Raw genomic sequence first — 19,194 nt, 5'->3', positions numbered from 1 at the left:
GTGGGAGGAGTTAGTCATCTTCCACTCATTACCTATTTCTCTTTGTTTTCAGGGCAGTTTCTTGAGGAGCTAAGTAAGTTTTCTTCTCTTTCTTATAAGCTGAGAGCAAAAAAAAAAAAACAAGGAAAGCAGCAAGGGGAAGAGGGGGCTATTTAGGGATCAAAATCCCAAAGGAAAGGAAGGGCTGGTGAGCCCGGCTGGAGGGAGGATTCCTCCTCCACCTTCGTGCTCCAAAGCAAGAATCCCACTCCAGCTGGCCTCCTTTCTCAATTGTTCCCTACAGCAGCTGCCCTGGGTCTCCCCTCCAAGGCCAGATGACTCCACAGGGCTTTCTTCTCCCTGGTGTGACAGTTTCATGACAGAAACTGTTGACAGCTTTTTCAAGTCATTTTCTCCTCCTTCTAGGAAACCCCTTCTGAATGATGTCGCATCTTGGCAGGATGGAGAAGAGCCTGGTTGGCCCAAAGACTGGTCCTCGGGGATGTCACATCCATCAAGTTGCACACCCACTGGCCTCTCTGCTGTGGGGACATTCCAATCTGCACTTGCAGGAACGCTCTGAATTCCAAATAGGATCAACTTCTCTTCTGTCATCTACTTTGTCTCTCCCTTTCCCCAGCTCCTTCCTTCCTCTCCCCCTTTATGCTGCCCACATATTTCTACTCCTTGGTCTATCTTCCATCTGGAAGCCCTCTCTGGTTACAGCCAGGCAGCTGCTCTTCTCTCCATCAGAGGGCACCTGTGCTGCAGAGTAACACAGACAAGAGGGTCTCTGCCATGAACTGGAGACCAGGAACCTCCTCACTGCAAATTATAGCACACCAACTTTGCAAATGGTGGTCATTTCTTCCAAGATCTCAGCCCTGCTGGGAAGGAGCAGGAAAAGTCCAAAACATCCAAGACAGCGCCAAGTGACCTGCAGAGTGAGGACATGGGGAGCCCTAACCAAAAACAGGAGATGGGGAGAAACCCGCAAAACACTGGCCAGAGCTCCATCTTGCCCCAGGCAGCCTACCGAGGCGCCAGGGGAGCAAGGGGTGAGAACTGGGCCACACACCTGCTTTGAAACGCCTCCCTTCTACATCTGGCCCAGATGGGTCCCTCACACTCTCTCCCCCACTTATCTTTTTTCTCCCATCTTCATATCTATTGGAGTGTCCACTGTTGTCTTCAACAACTACTACTTGATGGTCTGTCAGACACAAAGAAACAAGCTGGGTGCTAATTAATAATACTACAAGTTTCCATGTGCCACCTCTTGTCCCTTTTCCTTTCTGTATTTCCTTCATTATTCCTTCACCTCTCTCTTCCTCTACCCCAGTCTCCTTACCCTGGAGATTAGCCCTCAGGAAAACCAAACAGAGAAAGACCTTGGGTGGAAAGGCCATTTATTTACATTCCAAGACCTTCACTGCCTTATCTGCTTTCTTTCCTCTGCTGCCTTCTCCCCTCCCTTCCTTCCCGCTCCTGAGGGTATGGATCCAGGAGAAAGATCCATCTCCTCCCCTGCCACAGTGGGCGCATCGGGAAAGAAGCCAAGCGACTGACCCAGGATCGCCCAGCATTTATGGGGACTGCCCAGGCAGAGCCCCTTGCCCCTGTAGCCCCCCCAGTGGCCCAGAAGGTCCTCTTTCTCCCCAAAGCAGACGTCGCAGATGGGGCAACAGTAGAGCTTCTGTTTCCAGTGAGTCTGCTGGTGCCTGACCAGCCCAGAGAATAAAGCGAAGGACTTGCCACAGTGGAAGCAGCAGTTGGACTGCTCTGTGAAGTGGGCCTTCTGGTGGCTGGAGAGACAGCTTTTCTTGCTAAAAGTCAAGGGACAATGAGGGCAAGAGAAGACCTTGAGTCTTGAAGGCTTTCCTGGGTGAGAGCTGGACTTGGTATCCAGGCAGGCGGTTCTCGTGTTGGCTGCCTGGGTCCTGGTCACAGGCTCTGCAGTTGTAACGACTGGGCGCTGAGCCTTCCCAGTGACTACCTGGTTCTTGGTTGCAGGTGCCGGGCTCCTGTCTATAGATGGCTGGGTCTGAGCCTCGGGACCAGTGGTTTTAAATGAGGGTCCTTGGGTCCCGGCCACTGGTTCATTGTTTGCAGTTGCCAGCCCCTGGAATCCAGCTGTGTTGTCTGGAATCTTCAGGATATGCTTCTGGTTTCCAGCCCCCAGCTCTTGGCCTTGGTGTATTTTCTGGTGGCGTTTGAGCTCAGACTGGTCCCGAAAGCACTTCCCACAGAAGGGACACGAGTGGGGCCGGTAACCCAGATGGACACGGCGGTGACGGCTCAGTCCAGAAGCATCACAGTAGGTCTTGTCACAGAGTGAGCAGCAGAAGGGCCTCTCCCCAAGGTGCTTGCGCCGGTGGTAGCTGAGGTCCTTGGGGTTCAGGAAGGACTTCCCGCACTGGCTGCAGCTGTGAACAAACTGGTGGTTGTAGAGGCTGGAGCGCTTGCTGAAGCATCTGCCACAAGTATGGCAGGTAAAGGGTGGCCCAGCCCAGGATGCTGGGAACACTGGTGTCCTGTCCAGGGACCCAGCTGGAGCAGAGGATGGGCCTGCTCTTCTGCAAGCAAGGGAGACCTTCTTGTCATCGCTATTTCCCTCATCTCCCAAACTCTGACTCTGTTCTTGAAGTTCCTCTCTCTTGCCTCCTGTAGGGAATGAGGAAGAATAGCAAGATTCACCATGACAACCCCAACACAAGCTCTCAGTCCAAGCTACTTCCCCTCTTTCTGCCTTCCCTCTCCCACCTGATACTCACGCTCACTCTTAGACCTCAGAGACCAGAGATAAGAATAAACTTTGGGGTTTTCCAATTAAAAGCAAATAAAAATTTAATTGGAATCTTCCAAAAATAACAGAGATCAAAATTTTAACCACATTTCTTGAAATCCATTTCCTTTCATTTTTTTTTTTAAATTGAAGTATAGTTGATTTACCATGTGTGTTAATTCCTCTCATTTTCAATTTTGTTCATACTCCCAGACACCCCAGATACCTACAGGTGACCTCATAATATATCATGCAAATTGGGACACTTGAATGACGGGAGGTGCTATTAACAATCAAGCTAGGATGAGAAGCATAAACCAGGACTGTCCTGGCAAACCAAGAGTGTGGTCAGCTCAGACTTAAATTTCTCTCAAGTCCTTATTCTACTTTTAAGAACAAGTCTCCCCTGCTCCAACTCAGCATCAAGCTCATCTCCCTTCCCTTTCTTTTCTTTTGGAAAGGACTCTAAAAAAAAAAAATTATTTACTTATTTATTTTGGCTGCGCCAGATCTTAGTTGCAGCATATGGGATCTTTTAGTTGTGGCACACGTGTGGGATCTAGCTCCCCACCCAGGGATCAAACCCGGGCCCCCTGCATTGGGAGCATGGAGTCTTACCCACTGGACCACCAGGGAAGTCCCGGAAAGGACTTTTTAATCAAGGTGGTATCACTGACATAAGCAACTGACATGGAATCTCTCCATCTCTAGAAACTGAAGATATTCATTTGTCCTGAATGCTTTAGATACTCATCTTCTTGAAGCCAGGGGACTTGAGCAGATGATGTCAAGGTTTCTTCCAGCTCCACGTCTGACCAGGCAGGAAGGATGCAGGCTCGGGATGGGTATGCAGACCCCGATCCTCTTAGTCATTTCCATCCTCCCAAGGCATGTCCTGGGTCCTTTTCACCCTCCTCTCTCCTTTGCAATTCTTACCTGAATGAAGGCCTTCTCCGTTTGGGGGACGGAGACCTGCTCTCCACTGTTTCTCTTCTTGTTCAAACTTGGCGATCAGGTCTGGATTAGACAGAAAGATTCTGACTGGGGAGTGGGAAGGAGAGGAAGAGTTGGAGTCCCAGGCTCGGGCCCCTTCACACCTGATGGGGATAACAGGCTACCTTCTTCCTTATCTTTGGTTTAAAAGCTATAATCTGGGACACTTAGGTGCAGGGAGGAGACACACAAAAGGCCAGCTCTTAACAAAGTGCCTGGTATGTAATAGGAGTGACTCAGTAAATACTAGTTGGATGAATAGGCAGATTTGCATACTTTTGAGAACATTATCATCATGTCACAAGCCTTATCTTTGCCTTCATGCAAGCTTTCATTTCTTCTTTCACCCTGAGCCTAGTAACCCAGATCTTGCATACCTGGAACGTATAGAACCAAGGATCAGTGAAGCTAATTGTGAGCTGATCTACCTGCCCAGGGAAACAAGATGTCCCAGAGGCCTGGGACAGAGGGCTTGTGAGGAACCCCAGCCTCTTACCCACAGACATCAGGTTTCTGAAGGTCTCTGACATAACGTCCTGGTAGAGGACCCTCTGACTGGCATCTAGACATTCCCACTCTTCCTGGTTGAAATTCACTGCCACATCCTCAGAGGTGACTGGCTTCTGGAAGAACAGGAGAGATTCAGAGAGTCTGTATATAGACAGACAGACATCCAGTCTCAAGATTCAGACAACTAAGAGAAAAAGAAAAACATGGAAGGAAGGGAGAAATAGGAAAAGACAAGTACAAAGCCAGCAACTTTAATGTACAGACAGAAAAGGAAGGATGGAGAGGAGGGAAGAACAATGTGGGGGGAGAAAGGAGGGGTATATACTGAATATAAGTAGGAAGAACGCAAAGGAAAAAGGCTGCCACTCTGATGAATTTCAGCAAGGACTCCTTGAAGGATGCCAGGGTGGTGTGGAGTCTGAAAAAAAGTCCTTGAAACCCCTTCTCCTGAGTGCTGTTTATCTTGGAACACTCTTGAGATTCCATTTGTTCTGTAGACAGGATAATGGATGAAAGAGCTCCTGGAGTCCAGGACCCAGCCCCTCCCTCTGTCTCTCGCTTGGTCTCCTCACCTTCACCCATGCCTTCCACCAGCATTCTCCCTTCACGGCTTCCTGCATGGCCTCCTCATCCACCTGAGGGAGCAGCTTCTGTACAGGTTCAATTGGCTTCAGCAGGTCAAACACCACCTCTTCCCTGATGTCTCTTTCTAGCTTTATCCACTCCTGGTCTGGCCCCCAAGGCTGACTGGGCTCCTTCCTGGGGCTATCTACCTCCCAGTGACTGAGCAGATGGAGAGACTTTGAAAAGGCCCCAGGGTTTGATGTGGCCTCCAGTGGCAAAGGTATCTGCTCCAGGGGGCTGTCTTCCTTTTTTGTCCTGCTGTCCAAATTCTCCTCTTTCACAGCTGAGAACATCTTTGATTCTCTCCAAGCCTAGGCCACAGAGTTCAGGAACCTGGTCACCCTCGGCTCAGCAGCCGCTGTTCAGTAATGCCAGCTTGGGGCTCGGAAGGCGTCGTCTGCCTTCTGCTTCACCCTGTTTCTAGCCGCTGGCTGGTGCCCACCTCTAGGAACCTGAGGTCAGAGAGAAATCATATCAGCAAGAGGGGGAGTGAGTGAGGAACAGCAGTTTCCTAATTTGGTCAGGGAACACCAAGAGTTACTGAACTCCTGCTTTGTACCTAAAACCCCTCAGCACTGCCCCATGAGGTAACAATTAATGACCCCATTTTAAGGAACCTAAAGTAGAGATGCTAAGTAATGTGCTCAAGGATACTCCCGGTCCACAGCAGAGTTTGTGTTCAAAGCCTTGACTCTACCACTGAGGACATGATTTCCACTGTCCCAAAGCCCTCTCTAGAGCAACATTACGGTATTCTGGAAAGAAAGCATGTGCCTGAGGTAACCAGCCCTGGATCTGTCACAAACCACCTTGTACAAGTTTCTTCATTCTGATCTGGTTTTATTGAAAAGTAAGATTAAAGGAGACTCTCTAAGATCCCATCCAGGACCCAAAAATATACGATTCTGTGGATTTTTAATACATACAGATACTTGTAAAGAATGATAATGGAGGGACTTCCCTGGTGGTCCAGTGGTTAAGAGTCTTAGCTCTCACTGCAGGGGGCATAAGTTTGATCCCTGGTCCAGGAACTAAGATCCCACATGCCTTGAGGCATGGCCAAAAAAAAAAAAAGAATGATAATGGTAACAACCCAACAGTAAATGCTTCTGCAGGGCTCCCAAGGAGCCCGGCGCTGGGCTGCCTGCCCAGCCCAGGAAGTTCCTGCTCTGCCCACACGTGGCTGAACTCCCACCTCCTCCTACTGACAGCCACTCACCCCGCTTCTCCTCCCTCCAGATGGAATGAAAAGAATGAAGACATAAAAACCTGTTGACTTTCTTCCTTTCACTTCTTTAAAGGTGGTAGAATTGAAAATGCCAGCAAGGAAAAGGGCATTCAACAATGGAGTTAGTGGGATAGCTAAAAAGAAAGCTGACAGAAAAGGTGCATTCCTGGGAGGTGAAGTTGAGTCCCTCCTTCCCTCCCTCCCTTCCTTTCTTTCAAGACCATCCACAATCATTGCGTGAGAGGGGCAGGTCTGGATTATTCTCCTACTCTCCAGCCAAACACAATGAAAGTAACACTGCAAAACAGTCTCAGTAATAGTATCCTCAAGGTCCTGGCATTCCCGTTCTCCCGCAGGAAAGACCCACCCCTGTCAGTCATTCTCAAAAAGCATTTGCTGCAGGTGGTAGCCTGAGGCCCTCGGTCCAAATTCTAAGCTGGTTCTCTGGTTTGGGAAGGGAGCATGACTATGGAGACTGACATTTCTGGTAGCTGCTGCCTGCCTCTGGCACTTTTATCTCGATAGTACTTTCTACATCCACACGCCCCAGAGCTCAAGCCGGCTGGGCCGCGATGGAAAGAGGCTGGATATAACTCAACAGACTTTCAGCGCAGACCGGTTTATCTGTTCCCGGCCCGTCCCTGCCCTTCCAGAATGTAAATCCCTCCAGGGAATGTGTCGCCATTTTTCAGTTCTCTGAGTCCACCCAATCTCTCTCTAACCCCAAACCCGTCCATGGTTTCCCACAGCAATTCTGAGAACGACCGAAATCCCCACCACACCTGCCAGGCTTCGTGTGGTCCGCCCTCGCCTCCCCCCACCGTGGTGTTCCAGCCACTATTGTTTTCTGCCTTTCGGCCAAGCAAAAAGACCCTCGGGCATTAGCCCTTCTCACCCGGTCTTGGTCTTCGGGTCTCTGCTCTGTCCTCAAGGACCCTTTGCAGCTCCTGCCCAGCTCTGCCGGACCAGATCGCGAGCCCACAGGGCGTACCTCCCGTCACTGCGCGCCCAGCCCCACACTCCGGTCTCGGGGCCTCCCGCGGGCAGGGACGGAGAGTTTCGCTCACCACTGCGTGGCACGCTCGTTAATACCCACTGGTTGGGGTTTCTGTGCGCTGAACTGGTCCCGTTGACTGGGACGGCACTGCCCGGTGTCTGTCTGCCCCGAAACTTCGTTGCTGGGATCCCGACTTTTTCAGCACGTGCCAGGAGCCCGTCCTCTTCGCCGAGTCCCCCACGCGGCCGGAGTGGTCGGCGCCCTGGGCCATACCCTAACCCAGGTTTCCCCATGGGCCCCAGGGGTTGGAAGCTCCCCCAAGATGCGGGGCGCGATGCTCCCCTCGCCTGCCGAGGTCAGGGGCGGAAGGTTGCGGGACAAAGACCCTTCACTAACTTCCACCACCGCGAGCTCAACTACCCTCTGTCCTACTCACCCGCCGCTGCCGAGGACCGGGACTTTGGGACGTAGGGTTTCCGAGGGGCCAGCGGCGAGCCCGCTCCACTCCAGCGCACGTTTACCGGCTGCCCAAGACCCCGTCCCGGCCCCACCAGTGCCTGGCACCGGCCTCGCTCTCCTCGCCGGTTTCTGCAAGGCCACCGTGCACCCTGCCGGGTTAAGCTTGTGGGCCCGCCAAGGTCAAGAGTTCACAGTCTAGGAAGCTTAAAAGGAAGAGGACTCGCCCCGCCTCACTAGCCCATTCCTCCTACCAATTGCAGCCGCTGGTCCCACCTAGCGCTCGGATCTCATTCCCAGTCTTAATTTAGTCTTGGGGGGTAAAAAGGATTAAATTACCTCTGATTAAAACACATAATCACCAACCACCATCACCTAGAGCCCAAAGGAGAAAAATGAGACCTTTACGCGCTCCCAGAAAGAGACTTGGAGGCACAAAGCACCTTAAAAAAGCAAAGCAGGGGTTTCTGGTGGCGCAGTGGTTGAGAGTCCGCCTGCCGATGCAGGGGTCGCGGGTTCGTGCCCCGGTCCGGGAAGATCCCAAGTGCCGCGGAGCGGCTGGGCCCGTGAGCCATGGCCGCTGAGCCTGCGCGTCCGGAGCCTCAGCTCCACAACGGGAGAGGCCACAACGGTGAGAGACCCGCGTACCGCAAAAAAAAAAAAAAGCAAAGTCAGGACTGCACTGGTGGCACAGTGGTTAAGAATCCGCCTGCCAATGCAGGGCACAGGGGTTCGAGCTGTGGTCCAGGAAGATCCCACATGCCACGGAACAACTAAGCCCGGGGGCCACGACTACTGAGCCTGTGCTCTAGAGCCTGCGAGCCACAACTATTGAGCCTGTGCTCTAGAGCCCACAAGCCACAACTACTGAGCCCGTGAGCCACAGCTACTGAGCCTGTGCGCCACAACTATTGAAGCCCACGCGCCTAGAGCCCGTGCTCTGCAACAAGAGAAGGCACCACAAGGAAGAGAAGCCCCTGCTTGCTGCAACTAGAGAAAGCTTGTAAGCAGCAAGGAAGACCCAATGCAGCCATAAATAAATAAAATAAAATAAATTAATTTAAAAAAGAGGGAAAGAAAGAAAAGTGAAGGCAAACCACCGTGACTTAAATGGTGACAGCAGACAGAGGTAGGGGACCAGAGAGGATATGTTCAGGTCAAGTTCTACTTACCTTGGCCACTTACCCAAACCCAATTTGACCTTTATCAGTAATGCCTTTTTTTTTTTTAAATCAGCTCAATGGAAATCACATTTATTTCCTTTCCACTTAATTAGCATTTACCATATACCATTTTGTATCATGATCATACTTTTTTTTTTTTTTTTGCGGTATGCGGGCCTCTCACTGTTGTGGCCTCTCCCGCTGCGGAGCACAGGCTCCGGACCCGCAGGCTCAGTGGCCATGGCTCACGGGCCCAGCTGCTCCGCGGCATGTGGGATCTTCCTGGACCGGGGCACAAACCCGTGTCCCCTGCATCGGCAGGAAGACTCTCAACCACTGCGCCACCAGGGAAGCCCCTATGATCATATTTTATATTTCACATTGGCACGGGGTTTTGCAATTTACAAAAAAAAAAGCTTGTAAACATAGCCTCCATTAAATCCTCACAAACATCTTGTGAGGTAGGAATTTGTTATTCTGTCTTCACAGATGAGGAAACAGGCTCAGAGATGTTGAGCCTTGCCAAAGCCCACATCTGGCTGTACTGGGACAGGAAACCAGACCCCCTGCTTTCAAGTCTGTACACTGGAGTCTTGGATCCATGGTTAGTACTGGATGGCTGGCAGATGCAGGTTTTAAATCTCTTAGTGTTCCCAAGGTACCTGACCCTGTGATCTGCCCTTGTGGACAGACCATTCATGTGGGTGGGCTGAGGAGGCTCCCACAGGGTCAGATGGAGACAGTAGTCTGGTGGAGATGGTGATGGAGGCAGCCTGTGCTCAGTGGCACCCCTTAGGGTTCTGGACCTGCCACCTTCCTAACATGGTTACTGGGTACACTCATCTTGAAAAGCAGCATCAGCTTGCTACTGGGCTCCTATCGAAACTAAACACCTGACCCATGGAGGCCTTGTGACACTCTAGTTTAATGCTCACGTTTGGGGGTAGGTCAACTTGGACTCAACTTCTAACAAAGTGGGAAGGACCCAATAATCCTCATTTGGAAATGGTATATTTAAGGATGTGGCCTGGCTTCAACCTCTCTACTTTACATGGAAAAGTGGTAGATATCCCTCTGGGAATAACTTTAACCCCTACTCTGCCAACTGAAGCAAAGCTGCTGGTTCCATGGGGCTCTCAGTTCACAGAGATTCCCCTAAATGCCTGGCCCTGGTTCACTGTGGTTCGGCTAGGCTGAAACCCAGCGCTGTCCCTGGCTGATGCAGCCATTCAACCTCATTGCCAGTGATGCAGAGCCAAAAATGGATGCTGTCGCTCCTCTTGGTGGGCAGAACACAAGGCCACTTCATAGCTCTCGCCAATAACCTCTTTGATCAACCTTCCTATAATTTTACTGACTCTTGTGCTGTTGCCTACCTATGTGGTATGCCACTTGAAAAACTAGACTGGTGAGACATCTGTCTTTGGAGCTGCAAACTGTGGAAATAAACCATAACTGCTTATCTAACCATCTGAGTCACTCAGGTGAATGCCCACAAGAAGAGCCTGGTTGCTGATGGAATTGACTGGAATCAAGCTGCTGATGGAAACATGTTTTTTGAAGACAGTCCCCATTGCTGCCTGAGTCGATCATCATACTAGACATGGCAAGACATTCACCATCATAGACTGGGCACAAAGTAAAGGACCCAGTTTCTGATTTGGACTTGCAATTACTGCCAAAAGTTGACTTGTCTTACGATGAGGGAGGCCACATAGCAAGGGCCATTGTCCTCATGTGCTCCTGACAGATGGACTTCATTGGCTCTTTGAGCCCCTCAAGGGCTATCAGTGGTGCCTCACCACTGTTGACACTGTAGGGTACAGTGCTGTTATTCTAGCCCAGCCTTCTCCATCCATACCATTGTGCCCCTTGAAACTAATCTGTGCCATGTGTTTGGCCTCCCAGAAAGCACAGCAATGGTTTGCCTTTCATTTGCCTATATGCTAAATGGCCTTGCTGATCTGCTTACCATCCCCCTTGAAGGACAAAATGTACTCCTGTTCAACCTTACTGTAATTTGTAGTGCTACTCCAATGAAAGACTTTATAATTAGTTCTATTTAAAACAACACATCAACCTTGTACACCTTATATCCTGAGGCTCAATTTTCAAGCCGCTATGACTTCCATGGTTAAAGATAATATCAGCCATGCTTTAATGAGTTCAAATTCTTATCTCATGTAACAGACTCAGTATGAGGGTTATAGTAATTATCTGCTTTGTCTCCTGCCCCTGTGACCTGATAAGCTCTGTTTCTATTTTGGACTTTCTTAACCCTCCACTATTGGTTCAACTCAGCCTAAGACTCAGACTTGTCCCATCCCTAGCGGAACCCAACTCAATAGTTCTACGTCCTGGATTTGTCAGTGCTTCTATTCCTATTCTTGTGTTTTATCCTGAGTCTTATAACTGTTTGTTTATCTTATTCCTTTGGTACCCTACTCCAGTTCCTTAAATGGGTTCCATTGGTTCCCTCGACTGATCTCCAAATTCTAAGGAATGTTACCCTTCCTTGGCCTCTTGTTTTCTGTGCCATGCGTTCTTACACTTGAACTGTTGATCCCTCTTGCTGCCAAATGCCTAGCAGGTCTTCTGTTGTTGGCACCTTCTCCTTTTCGTTCCACCCTTAACTGTCCATTGGATTTAGCCACACACGGAGCTCTCTGCTGATGACTCCGTAAAAAGGGATTTGGTGGATTGATGGGCACTGAAACTAGAATGCAGGGAGCTGGTATAGACTTTCTAAGGGACTTGGCTTTAAAGGAGTGCAAAGAAATAGCATAGTAGCTTATTTATTCTTTTTTAGAATTTTTTTGGCTGCACTGCTCAGTTTGTGGGATTTTTCCCTGACCAGGGATTGAACCTGGGCCCTCAGCAGCGAGAGCACAGAGTCTTAACTACTGGACCATCAGGGAATTCCCACATAGTAGCTTATTTAGATGGGAGAGATTTGAGTACATTTATAGGTCAAAAGGATGGTCTAGCAGTGAATATCTTCATGGTAAACAATTACCAACAGTTATATATTAGGTTACTTTTCAATCCCACTCAACTCAAAGGCTGTATCATTACCCTATTGATTTGAATTTCTAAGTCTTTTGCCTCTGCATCCTGAGGAACCACATCTTTGCAAGGTATAAAATCTAAAGCTGCAACATGACGATGGAAGACCAGAGAACAGATAGGACAAAAAAGTCTGCATGAGGCAAATCAGGTGGGTAGGAATGAGATTTTCATATGTGTCCTGGTCAAATTCCAGAAGGAGCAAAGGGAGGGCTAGTTTCTGAACCCAATTTAAGCAACTTCAGCCACCCCATTTCCACACAGAATTTGCCTACAGTGCTTTTTGAATCTCTTCATGGGATTAAGGAGCATCTCAAATATAAAGGAAACTAAACTTATACTAATGTAAGTGAGCAGTGATCTATTATACCTGCAAATATTGTCAAAGACAGAAAACAGATTGTGGTGTTGAAGTCTAGAACACAGGAGTTATATTTATCTAGTGCCATGCTATACAATACAGCAGTCACTTGCCACATGTAGCAATTTAAAATTAATTCAAATTAAGTAAAATTAAAAATTCAGTTCCTCAGGTGTACCAGCCACATTTCAAATGCTCAGTAGCCACATGTGGGAAATGGCTACTGTATTGAAGAGCAAACCTATAGAACAGTTATCTTATCGCATAAAGGTCTATGGGACAGTGCTGATCTAGCAATATCCTGGGTAAAGGGTGTCCTGTTAATACAAAAGGGTGGGCAAAGGATTATCACAACTTAAGTATAATATTCCTTAGGTCATCCAGTTTCCATTTCTCTGATTCTCTACTCACCAATTCTGAACCCCAAATTTCCCAACTTTTGGAGGACATCTATTTGAGAGAAGGTGAGTTTGGTTACCTATGAGCGAATCCAAACATTGGGAAGGTCTTGCTTAAGTGGGTGACTGAAAGTGACAAAATATGGAGCTGGAAGTAACATGAGAGATTACTACACTCCATTCTCTGACCTCCTTCCTCCTCACCCTGCTCACCTAGGCCAGGTTAGATGTCCCTCCTCTGTACATACCTGTGCATACCTGTATCATAACCCTATTTTATTATCTGTTTTTAGAGTGATCTATGCCACTAGTTGTAAACTAGCCGAGGGCAGGGATATCTCTTTATTCATCTCAGTAACTAACAATACCTGGTACATAGGAGGTTCTCAAGCTTAAGTTTCTCATACAGAGAAATTGTATTGTACAGTTAGACTTTTATGGCCTGGTTAGCAGTTCCCTGATAAAGGTATGAATGGAAAATAAAAGACCACATAGTGACCTATAGCAATCTCATCAAGATAACCTTTGAGGTTGCAGGCAGGGGGACTAGAAGAGGCAGATTAGAACAACTCCTTATTCATCATCTTTGTCCAACCCAGGTCTTTCCAACTGGGAAACCCAGCATTTATGAAACATCTAATATACGCTAATGCTTCACAAAAATGAAATTCTCCTATAAATGCTATGAACTATTATTTTCCCACTCTACAGATTAGGAATGAGCATCAAAAAGGATAAGCAACTTGAACAAACACAAGGCAACTAAAAATAGCCGAGCTAGTTTTAAAGTCCAGAACTATCTGACACTTCTGTATCAGACATAAATGGGAAAACAGTCACTGAACCCTGTAGAAGAGAACTAGCATTAAAAAAAAAAAAAAAAAAAAAAAAAAGGTTAATTTAGGAGACATGACTTTATCATGAAATCACTGAATCTTTTATTTTTCCTATTTGACTTCTCAAAAAGGGTGGTATAGTTAAGAATCTTCTTTGATATGGCTTGATAACTGTACTGTCTTCTCTATTCTGAGACTTTTCCATAAGAATATTCACTTTAATCCGACTGCTACTGCATGGCTGGAAGAGTGGATATGCAATAACGCTTTCATACTCTTTTATCTCTTTCTTTACACTCTCATGCTTCTCACGTATAAGAGGCTGGCTCTGGTCTTTTCTCAAGACTCCTTCCTTGAGTTTTTGCTGTACAAGTTCCCTCCCTCGAATCATGCGTTCCTGGTGAGCTTTAATTTGCATCTGTTCCCTCTCATTTACCTGCTTTCTTTTCTGTGCGTCATGGATGCCATGTACTTCTGGCACAATTTTGGGCAATTTTATTTCACTAGGGCATGGTGGTAATTGTCTAAATGTTTTATTCTTAAACTCTCCGACCTGTTCAGCTCGATGTATGTGCATTTCTACACGTTTCACTTCTCTCTCAGGTACCAAATAATATCGTTTTTGTCCTTCTATGCTTTGGGTTGTTTTCCCCTCCAATCTCTTCTTGATTTCATTGCCTGTCTCTTGTTCTTTCATCATTTCCATTATTCTTTTATTATAATAAGGCTCCGCTTTGGCAAGCCAGTAGTCAAAAGAAAGACCTTGCTCTCTCCTGAGTGTTTCATACTCCTCCTGATATTTTTGAATTATCAGTTGTCTTGCTGCTGTTGTATGCACGCCACCCAGATTCTGTCAAAGTGAGGTACAGAATTTTATAATATGACCATGTTTTTACTTTGAACATATTTAAACAGGAGCTTACGCTCACTATTGACACCAAGAAATGACCATGGTCTTTCATTAATTTCGGAGCAATAGTGATTTTACTTCCATCATTCCTAGGTGAGCTTGTGAGCTCTGAAAGTTGGAGTTCTCACCACCAAAATCAGTAATTAGTTTTTTAAAAACATAGGGTTGGGAGTTTTAAAAATAATACTTTGTTTTGCAAGTAAAGATTTAACTGGAAAACATTTGCCACTGTGGACACACTACTGGAAAGTGTCACTTGGACAGAAGGATTTTAAACTTAACTTTCCTTCTCCTAGTCATTTCAAACTGTATGATGTTAAGATAATTTATTTACCAAGATTTTTTTCTCCAGTGGGGACTGTTGACCTGCAGCAATCCTAGGGTCTTTAGATACTTTAGCCCAGGACAATCTGTAAGACAAAAAAGCAAAGGTAGATTAGAATGCGGGAGATGTCAGAACAAATCTGCTCTCATACTGACTAAACCAAAAAACCCAATTGTTTTGGTCATGGTCAAGGGTACTTCCCTCAGAAAGAAAAAACCTGGTAATAGGTAGGACTACAGCAGGGCCATTTCCAATGGGAAACCACTACATTCCTATGGTAACGAATAATGAATGCTCTTTTAATAAGAACATATAAATAAGAGCACATACAGTCATCCCTCGGTATCCACGGACACCCCTCCCCGCAAGGTCCCTTGGTTCCAGGACTCACCACCCCCACCCCAGATACCAAAATCCATGCCCTAGTCCCTTATATAAAATGGCACAGTATTTGCATGCAACCTGGGCACATTCTCCTGTACACCTTAAATTATCTCTCAATTACTTGTAATATCTACTACAATGTAAATACTATGTAAATAGTTGTAAATACAATGTAAACACTATGTAAATAGTTGCCAGTAAGTGGCAAATTCAAGTTTTACTTTTGGGAACTTTCGGGAATTTTTTTTTTTTCAAATATTTTCCACCCACAGTTAGTTGAATCTGCAGATGGGGAACCCTCAGATATAGAGGACCAGCCATAATCCTTTCATATAAACTTAAAGCATACTTCTCCTGTGGACTCAACATGAACCATTCTGAATCTTGTACCAGGGACTGGGCAAGGGAAGAGACAGGCTCCTTGGTGAAGCTTTGCCCAAGCACATCTATGACAGATTGCTCAGTCCCACTGCCTCCTTTGTCTTCTGAGATAATTCTAGACTTCAGTGTTATCAGTTCATTCTCTTTGTGCAGTTTCTTGATCCGGGCCCTCTCTGCCCTCACCACATACAGCATCTCTGCCCTATAATCTTTCGTTCTGAAATTCTGTTCTTATTTGATCGCCCACCCCTCTGCTTGCCTGCCTTATTCTGCCAATCATCCTTCACCCTAAATCCATTATGAAGCCATTCCCTGTTGATCCGCTTGGGATGAGACTCTGTGGTTACTCTGGGTTTATTTATAGGGACAGCCTGATGGCAACACAAGTGAAGACTACCAACTTTTTGTGTGTCATCCCTGGTCTAATCTGAGCTCACTGTGAGGTCATATTTAAGCCACTGAGGATGCCTGGCATCTCATCTCTATGCCTTTATTTACACCATTTATGGTTTAGAGCATGGGCTTTGAAGCCTTACAGGGCTATGCTTGAATCCTAATTCCACCACTTCCCAGTGTGTGACTCAGGGCAAGTAACTTAATCTCTCTCTAAATCAGCTTCCTCATCTACAAAATGGAGATATAAGACCAAAATTTGCCTCTTGGAGTTATAAAGAACAAATGAGAATTAGATTAAAGAGCCTGGCAAAATGCTTGATATACAGTAAGTTCTCAATAAATGGCAGTTGGGGTTTCCCTGGTGGCACAGTGGTTAAGAATCCGCCTGCCAATGCAGGGGACATGGGTTCGAGCCCTGCCCCGGGAAGATCCCACATGCCACGGAGCAACTAAGCCCATGTGCCACAACTACTGAGCCTGCGCTCTAGAGTCCATGAGCCACAAATACTGAGCCCACTGCCACAACTACTGAAGCCCGTGTGCCTAGAGCCTGTGCTCCACAACAAGGAGGGCACCACAATGAGAAGCCCGCGCACTGCAACAAAGAGTAACGCTCCGCTCACCACAACTAGAGAAAGCCCATGTGCAGCAACAAAGACCTAATGCAGCCAAAAAAATAAAATTAAATTAAAATTAAAAAAATTAAAAAATAAATGGTATCCATCCTCCACAGGTCAAGCCCTGACTATAAAGTCTTTCCAGTCTACTCTATGTAACAGTGATTTTTGCCACGCTATGAATATGAACACAACATTTTTTATTTCTACAACTCATTTGAAAATCAATCATGGTTTCCACTGTGCTATCTGCATCCATATATCACTTTTAACATTTTGATGATGAAATTCAGACTCATAAAGAGTTGGAACTATAATTTTTCAATCTACAAATACAATGATCTATCTATCATATCAGAAAGGATCTGATAACAAATACTGGATCTCACTGACCTCTTGGGCATATTCTTATTTGCCTGACTACATATACCTATTTTGAGATTTAAAAAATATGACCACCTTACTTTTATTTCTCTGTACATAGTATCTAGCACAGTACTTAACATTAGAGTCTGCAATCCCAAATTCTCAAAATTAATGATTTGTTGATTGGTGATTATCCTCATCACATAATATCTGAGTATCTTTCTCTCTTACATTCCCCATGACACTGTATCTTTTTATTAAAACATTTACCAGTCCTCTTTGTAGTATACAGGCCTATTTGTTTTATATGCCTATCCTGGGCTCTCACATTTTGTCCTATAAGTGTAATTTCATTGCATTCTAATTATTCATTTGTACTCCTTAAGGTCAGAGACCATAGTTTTCAGCTTTGCAGCCCCAACTTCAGCTCCAAGACTGACACATGTGCTTAATAAATACGAACTGAACAGATTGTGAGCTTTTGTTGGGAAAGGGCCATGCCTTATAATGCTTAGTTCCTTTACTGCATTAGGACAGTATTCAACTCATGGTGGATCTTCACTGAATTTGGTCAAACTTTAAAGGGAAAGTTGGCGAGAAAAGACGGCTGATTTCAATTTCCATTTTCAAAGGAGAAAGACACACAGAGAAGAGAGAATAAAAACTTGCCTATCATCACGGGCTCAGCAACAGACCTCTCCTTGTAGGACAAATTATTATGAGGCTTGTCACTCTCCAGTAGCTTGCTCAAAGAGTTTTAATCCCCTCACTACTGTGAGTGTTTCCATTATTGCACAGAGAAGTAGATCAAAGCCTCTCTCTAGGAGAGATCACAGCTTGTCTCTTTCAAAGGAGAAAATAGTGATGGCTCCAAAACTTTTATATGTAAGGAGCTTAGCACAACTATCAGGTTGAGCGGGGTTGGATGGACTGAAAGCGAACCAGGAAATTCATTTAGAAGCTGTCCCTTCAGGACAACAAGATTCTATACTTTAGGGACTTCCCTGGTGGTGCAGTGGTTAAGAATCCACTTGCCAATGCAGGGGATACGGATTGGATCCCTGGTCTGGGAAGATCCCACATGCCGCGGAGCAGCTACGCCCGAGCGCCACAACTACTGAAGCCGGCGCGCCTAGAGCCTGTGCTCTGCAACAAGAGAAGGCACCACAACGAAGAGTAGCCCCTGCTTGCTGCAACTAGAGAAAGCCCGCACACAGCAACGAAGACCCAACTCAGCCATAAATAACTAAATAAAAAATTTTTAAAAAAGATTCTATAATTTATTTATTTAATTTTGGCTGCATTGGGTCTTCATTGCTGCACGCGAGCTTTCTCTAGTTGCGGCGAGCGGGGGGCTACTCTTTAATGTGGTGTGTGGGCTTCTCATTGCGGTGGCTTCTCTTGTTGCGGAGCACGGGCTCTAAGCATGCAAGCTTCAGTAGTTGTGGCACACGGGCTTAGTTGCTCCACAGCATGTAGGATCTTCCCCCACAAGGGCTCGAACCTGTGTGCCCTGCATTGGCAGGCGGATTCTTAACCACTGCGCCATCAGGGAAGCCCAGATTCTATACTTTAGATGGTAGGTTAAAGATGAATTAAAATAGCAAGATTTAAAAAATACTTGTCCTCATACTTTATAAAAGTTCAGGGGAATGTCAGCTGCCCACCTAAGGGATGACGATGATGAAGTAGAGTTGGTCCATGGGAGGCGGGGGACAAGGTGGAAGGGGGTCCGCAACTGAAAGCCAAACTCGACCAAGTCTTACTGAAATCCTACCCAAGGTTGCTCCCTTGACTAATGCTAACCTCCCTCATCTGGCAGGCATCTAAAGAGGAAGGAGTCCCAACCTCTTCTGCTCCGCCACCTCCAAGGTCCTGAGCCCCTTCCCAAGTGTCCTACTTCATCCCTGTTTCCTATCGTGCCTAAGGACTAGATGTTCCTCCTCCGCCTTCACCCTCTCCACTTCCTGCACCGTAAGAAGTCGACTCACCCCTTCCAACGGCCCAGAACAGCCCCCACAGCACGCGAGCCAGAAGGGGCTCTGCAGAGAGCCCTTGCTTAGACTGCGAGGTCCAAGGAGCGCTAGAACTGTAACTCCCAGAATGTTTCGCTTTGTTTCTAACCACTGCCCGGCAGCTAAAGAAAAATATCAACCCAGGAACGGAGGAAGCAGTAGTTCTCTCGTCCAAAGAAATTAGTATTCAGTAAGGTTAGTACGATTTTTCAGGAGAAACGCTCCCCGCGACTGCGTCCCTTTAAAATTCGAGAGCAATAAAATAAACACCCCAGTACTGGGTCCTGAGGGGAAAAATAACCGGAGGCACATCTTCAATCACCTGTTTCCTTAGCCGACGTCACAGAACCAGGCTGAAGGCGGCGCTAAAGCTTTCCTTCAGAGAGGTTGCTCCCCGTCTCCAG

The 19,194-nt window shown here is 46.8% G+C and overlaps 2 protein-coding genes across 8 annotated transcripts in view; one reads left to right on the top strand and one right to left on the bottom strand.

The window, feature by feature from the left end:
- The window catches only part of MOG (myelin oligodendrocyte glycoprotein), a 9,867-nt gene extending 9,080 nt beyond the window's left edge, over positions 1-787 (top strand). For 2 of the 4 annotated variants that reach the window (XM_032648337.1, XM_032648335.1), the window contains 2 exons: positions 53-71; positions 673-787. In XM_032648337.1, coding sequence (XP_032504228.1) covers positions 53-71; positions 673-781 — 128 coding nt within the window. In that variant the 3' untranslated portion in view covers positions 782-787. Of the gene's footprint in view, positions 1-52; positions 160-405; positions 420-672 lie in introns of those variants that run through there. The other 2 variants (XM_032648336.1, XM_032648334.1) reach the window with 2 other exon arrangements.
- Positions 93-19,194, bottom strand: ZFP57 (ZFP57 zinc finger protein). 4 transcript variants are annotated; one of them, XM_032648324.1, is made up of 6 exons: positions 19,113-19,194; positions 14,641-14,716; positions 4,840-5,343; positions 4,254-4,380; positions 3,701-3,781; positions 93-2,643 (listed from the first exon to the last, which is right to left on the bottom strand). In XM_032648324.1, the coding sequence occupies exons 3-6, from the start codon at positions 5,182-5,184 to the stop codon at positions 1,409-1,411; spliced, it is 1,788 nt and encodes a 595-aa protein (XP_032504215.1). In that variant the 5' UTR covers positions 5,185-5,343; positions 14,641-14,716; positions 19,113-19,194; the 3' UTR covers positions 93-1,408. The 4 variants fall into 4 exon arrangements, with proteins under 4 accessions (XP_032504215.1, XP_032504213.1, XP_032504214.1 ...); XM_032648322.1 differs by lacking the exon at positions 19,113-19,194 and adding an exon at positions 18,767-19,099; XM_032648323.1 differs by lacking the exon at positions 19,113-19,194 and adding an exon at positions 18,443-18,567.

This window comes from Phocoena sinus, chromosome 11, assembly GCF_008692025.1.
Source record: "Phocoena sinus isolate mPhoSin1 chromosome 11, mPhoSin1.pri, whole genome shotgun sequence".
Taxonomy (NCBI): Eukaryota; Metazoa; Chordata; class Mammalia; order Artiodactyla; family Phocoenidae; genus Phocoena; species Phocoena sinus.
Note: the sequence above shows the minus strand (reverse complement) of the source record. Positions and strands in the feature narration are given on the sequence as shown.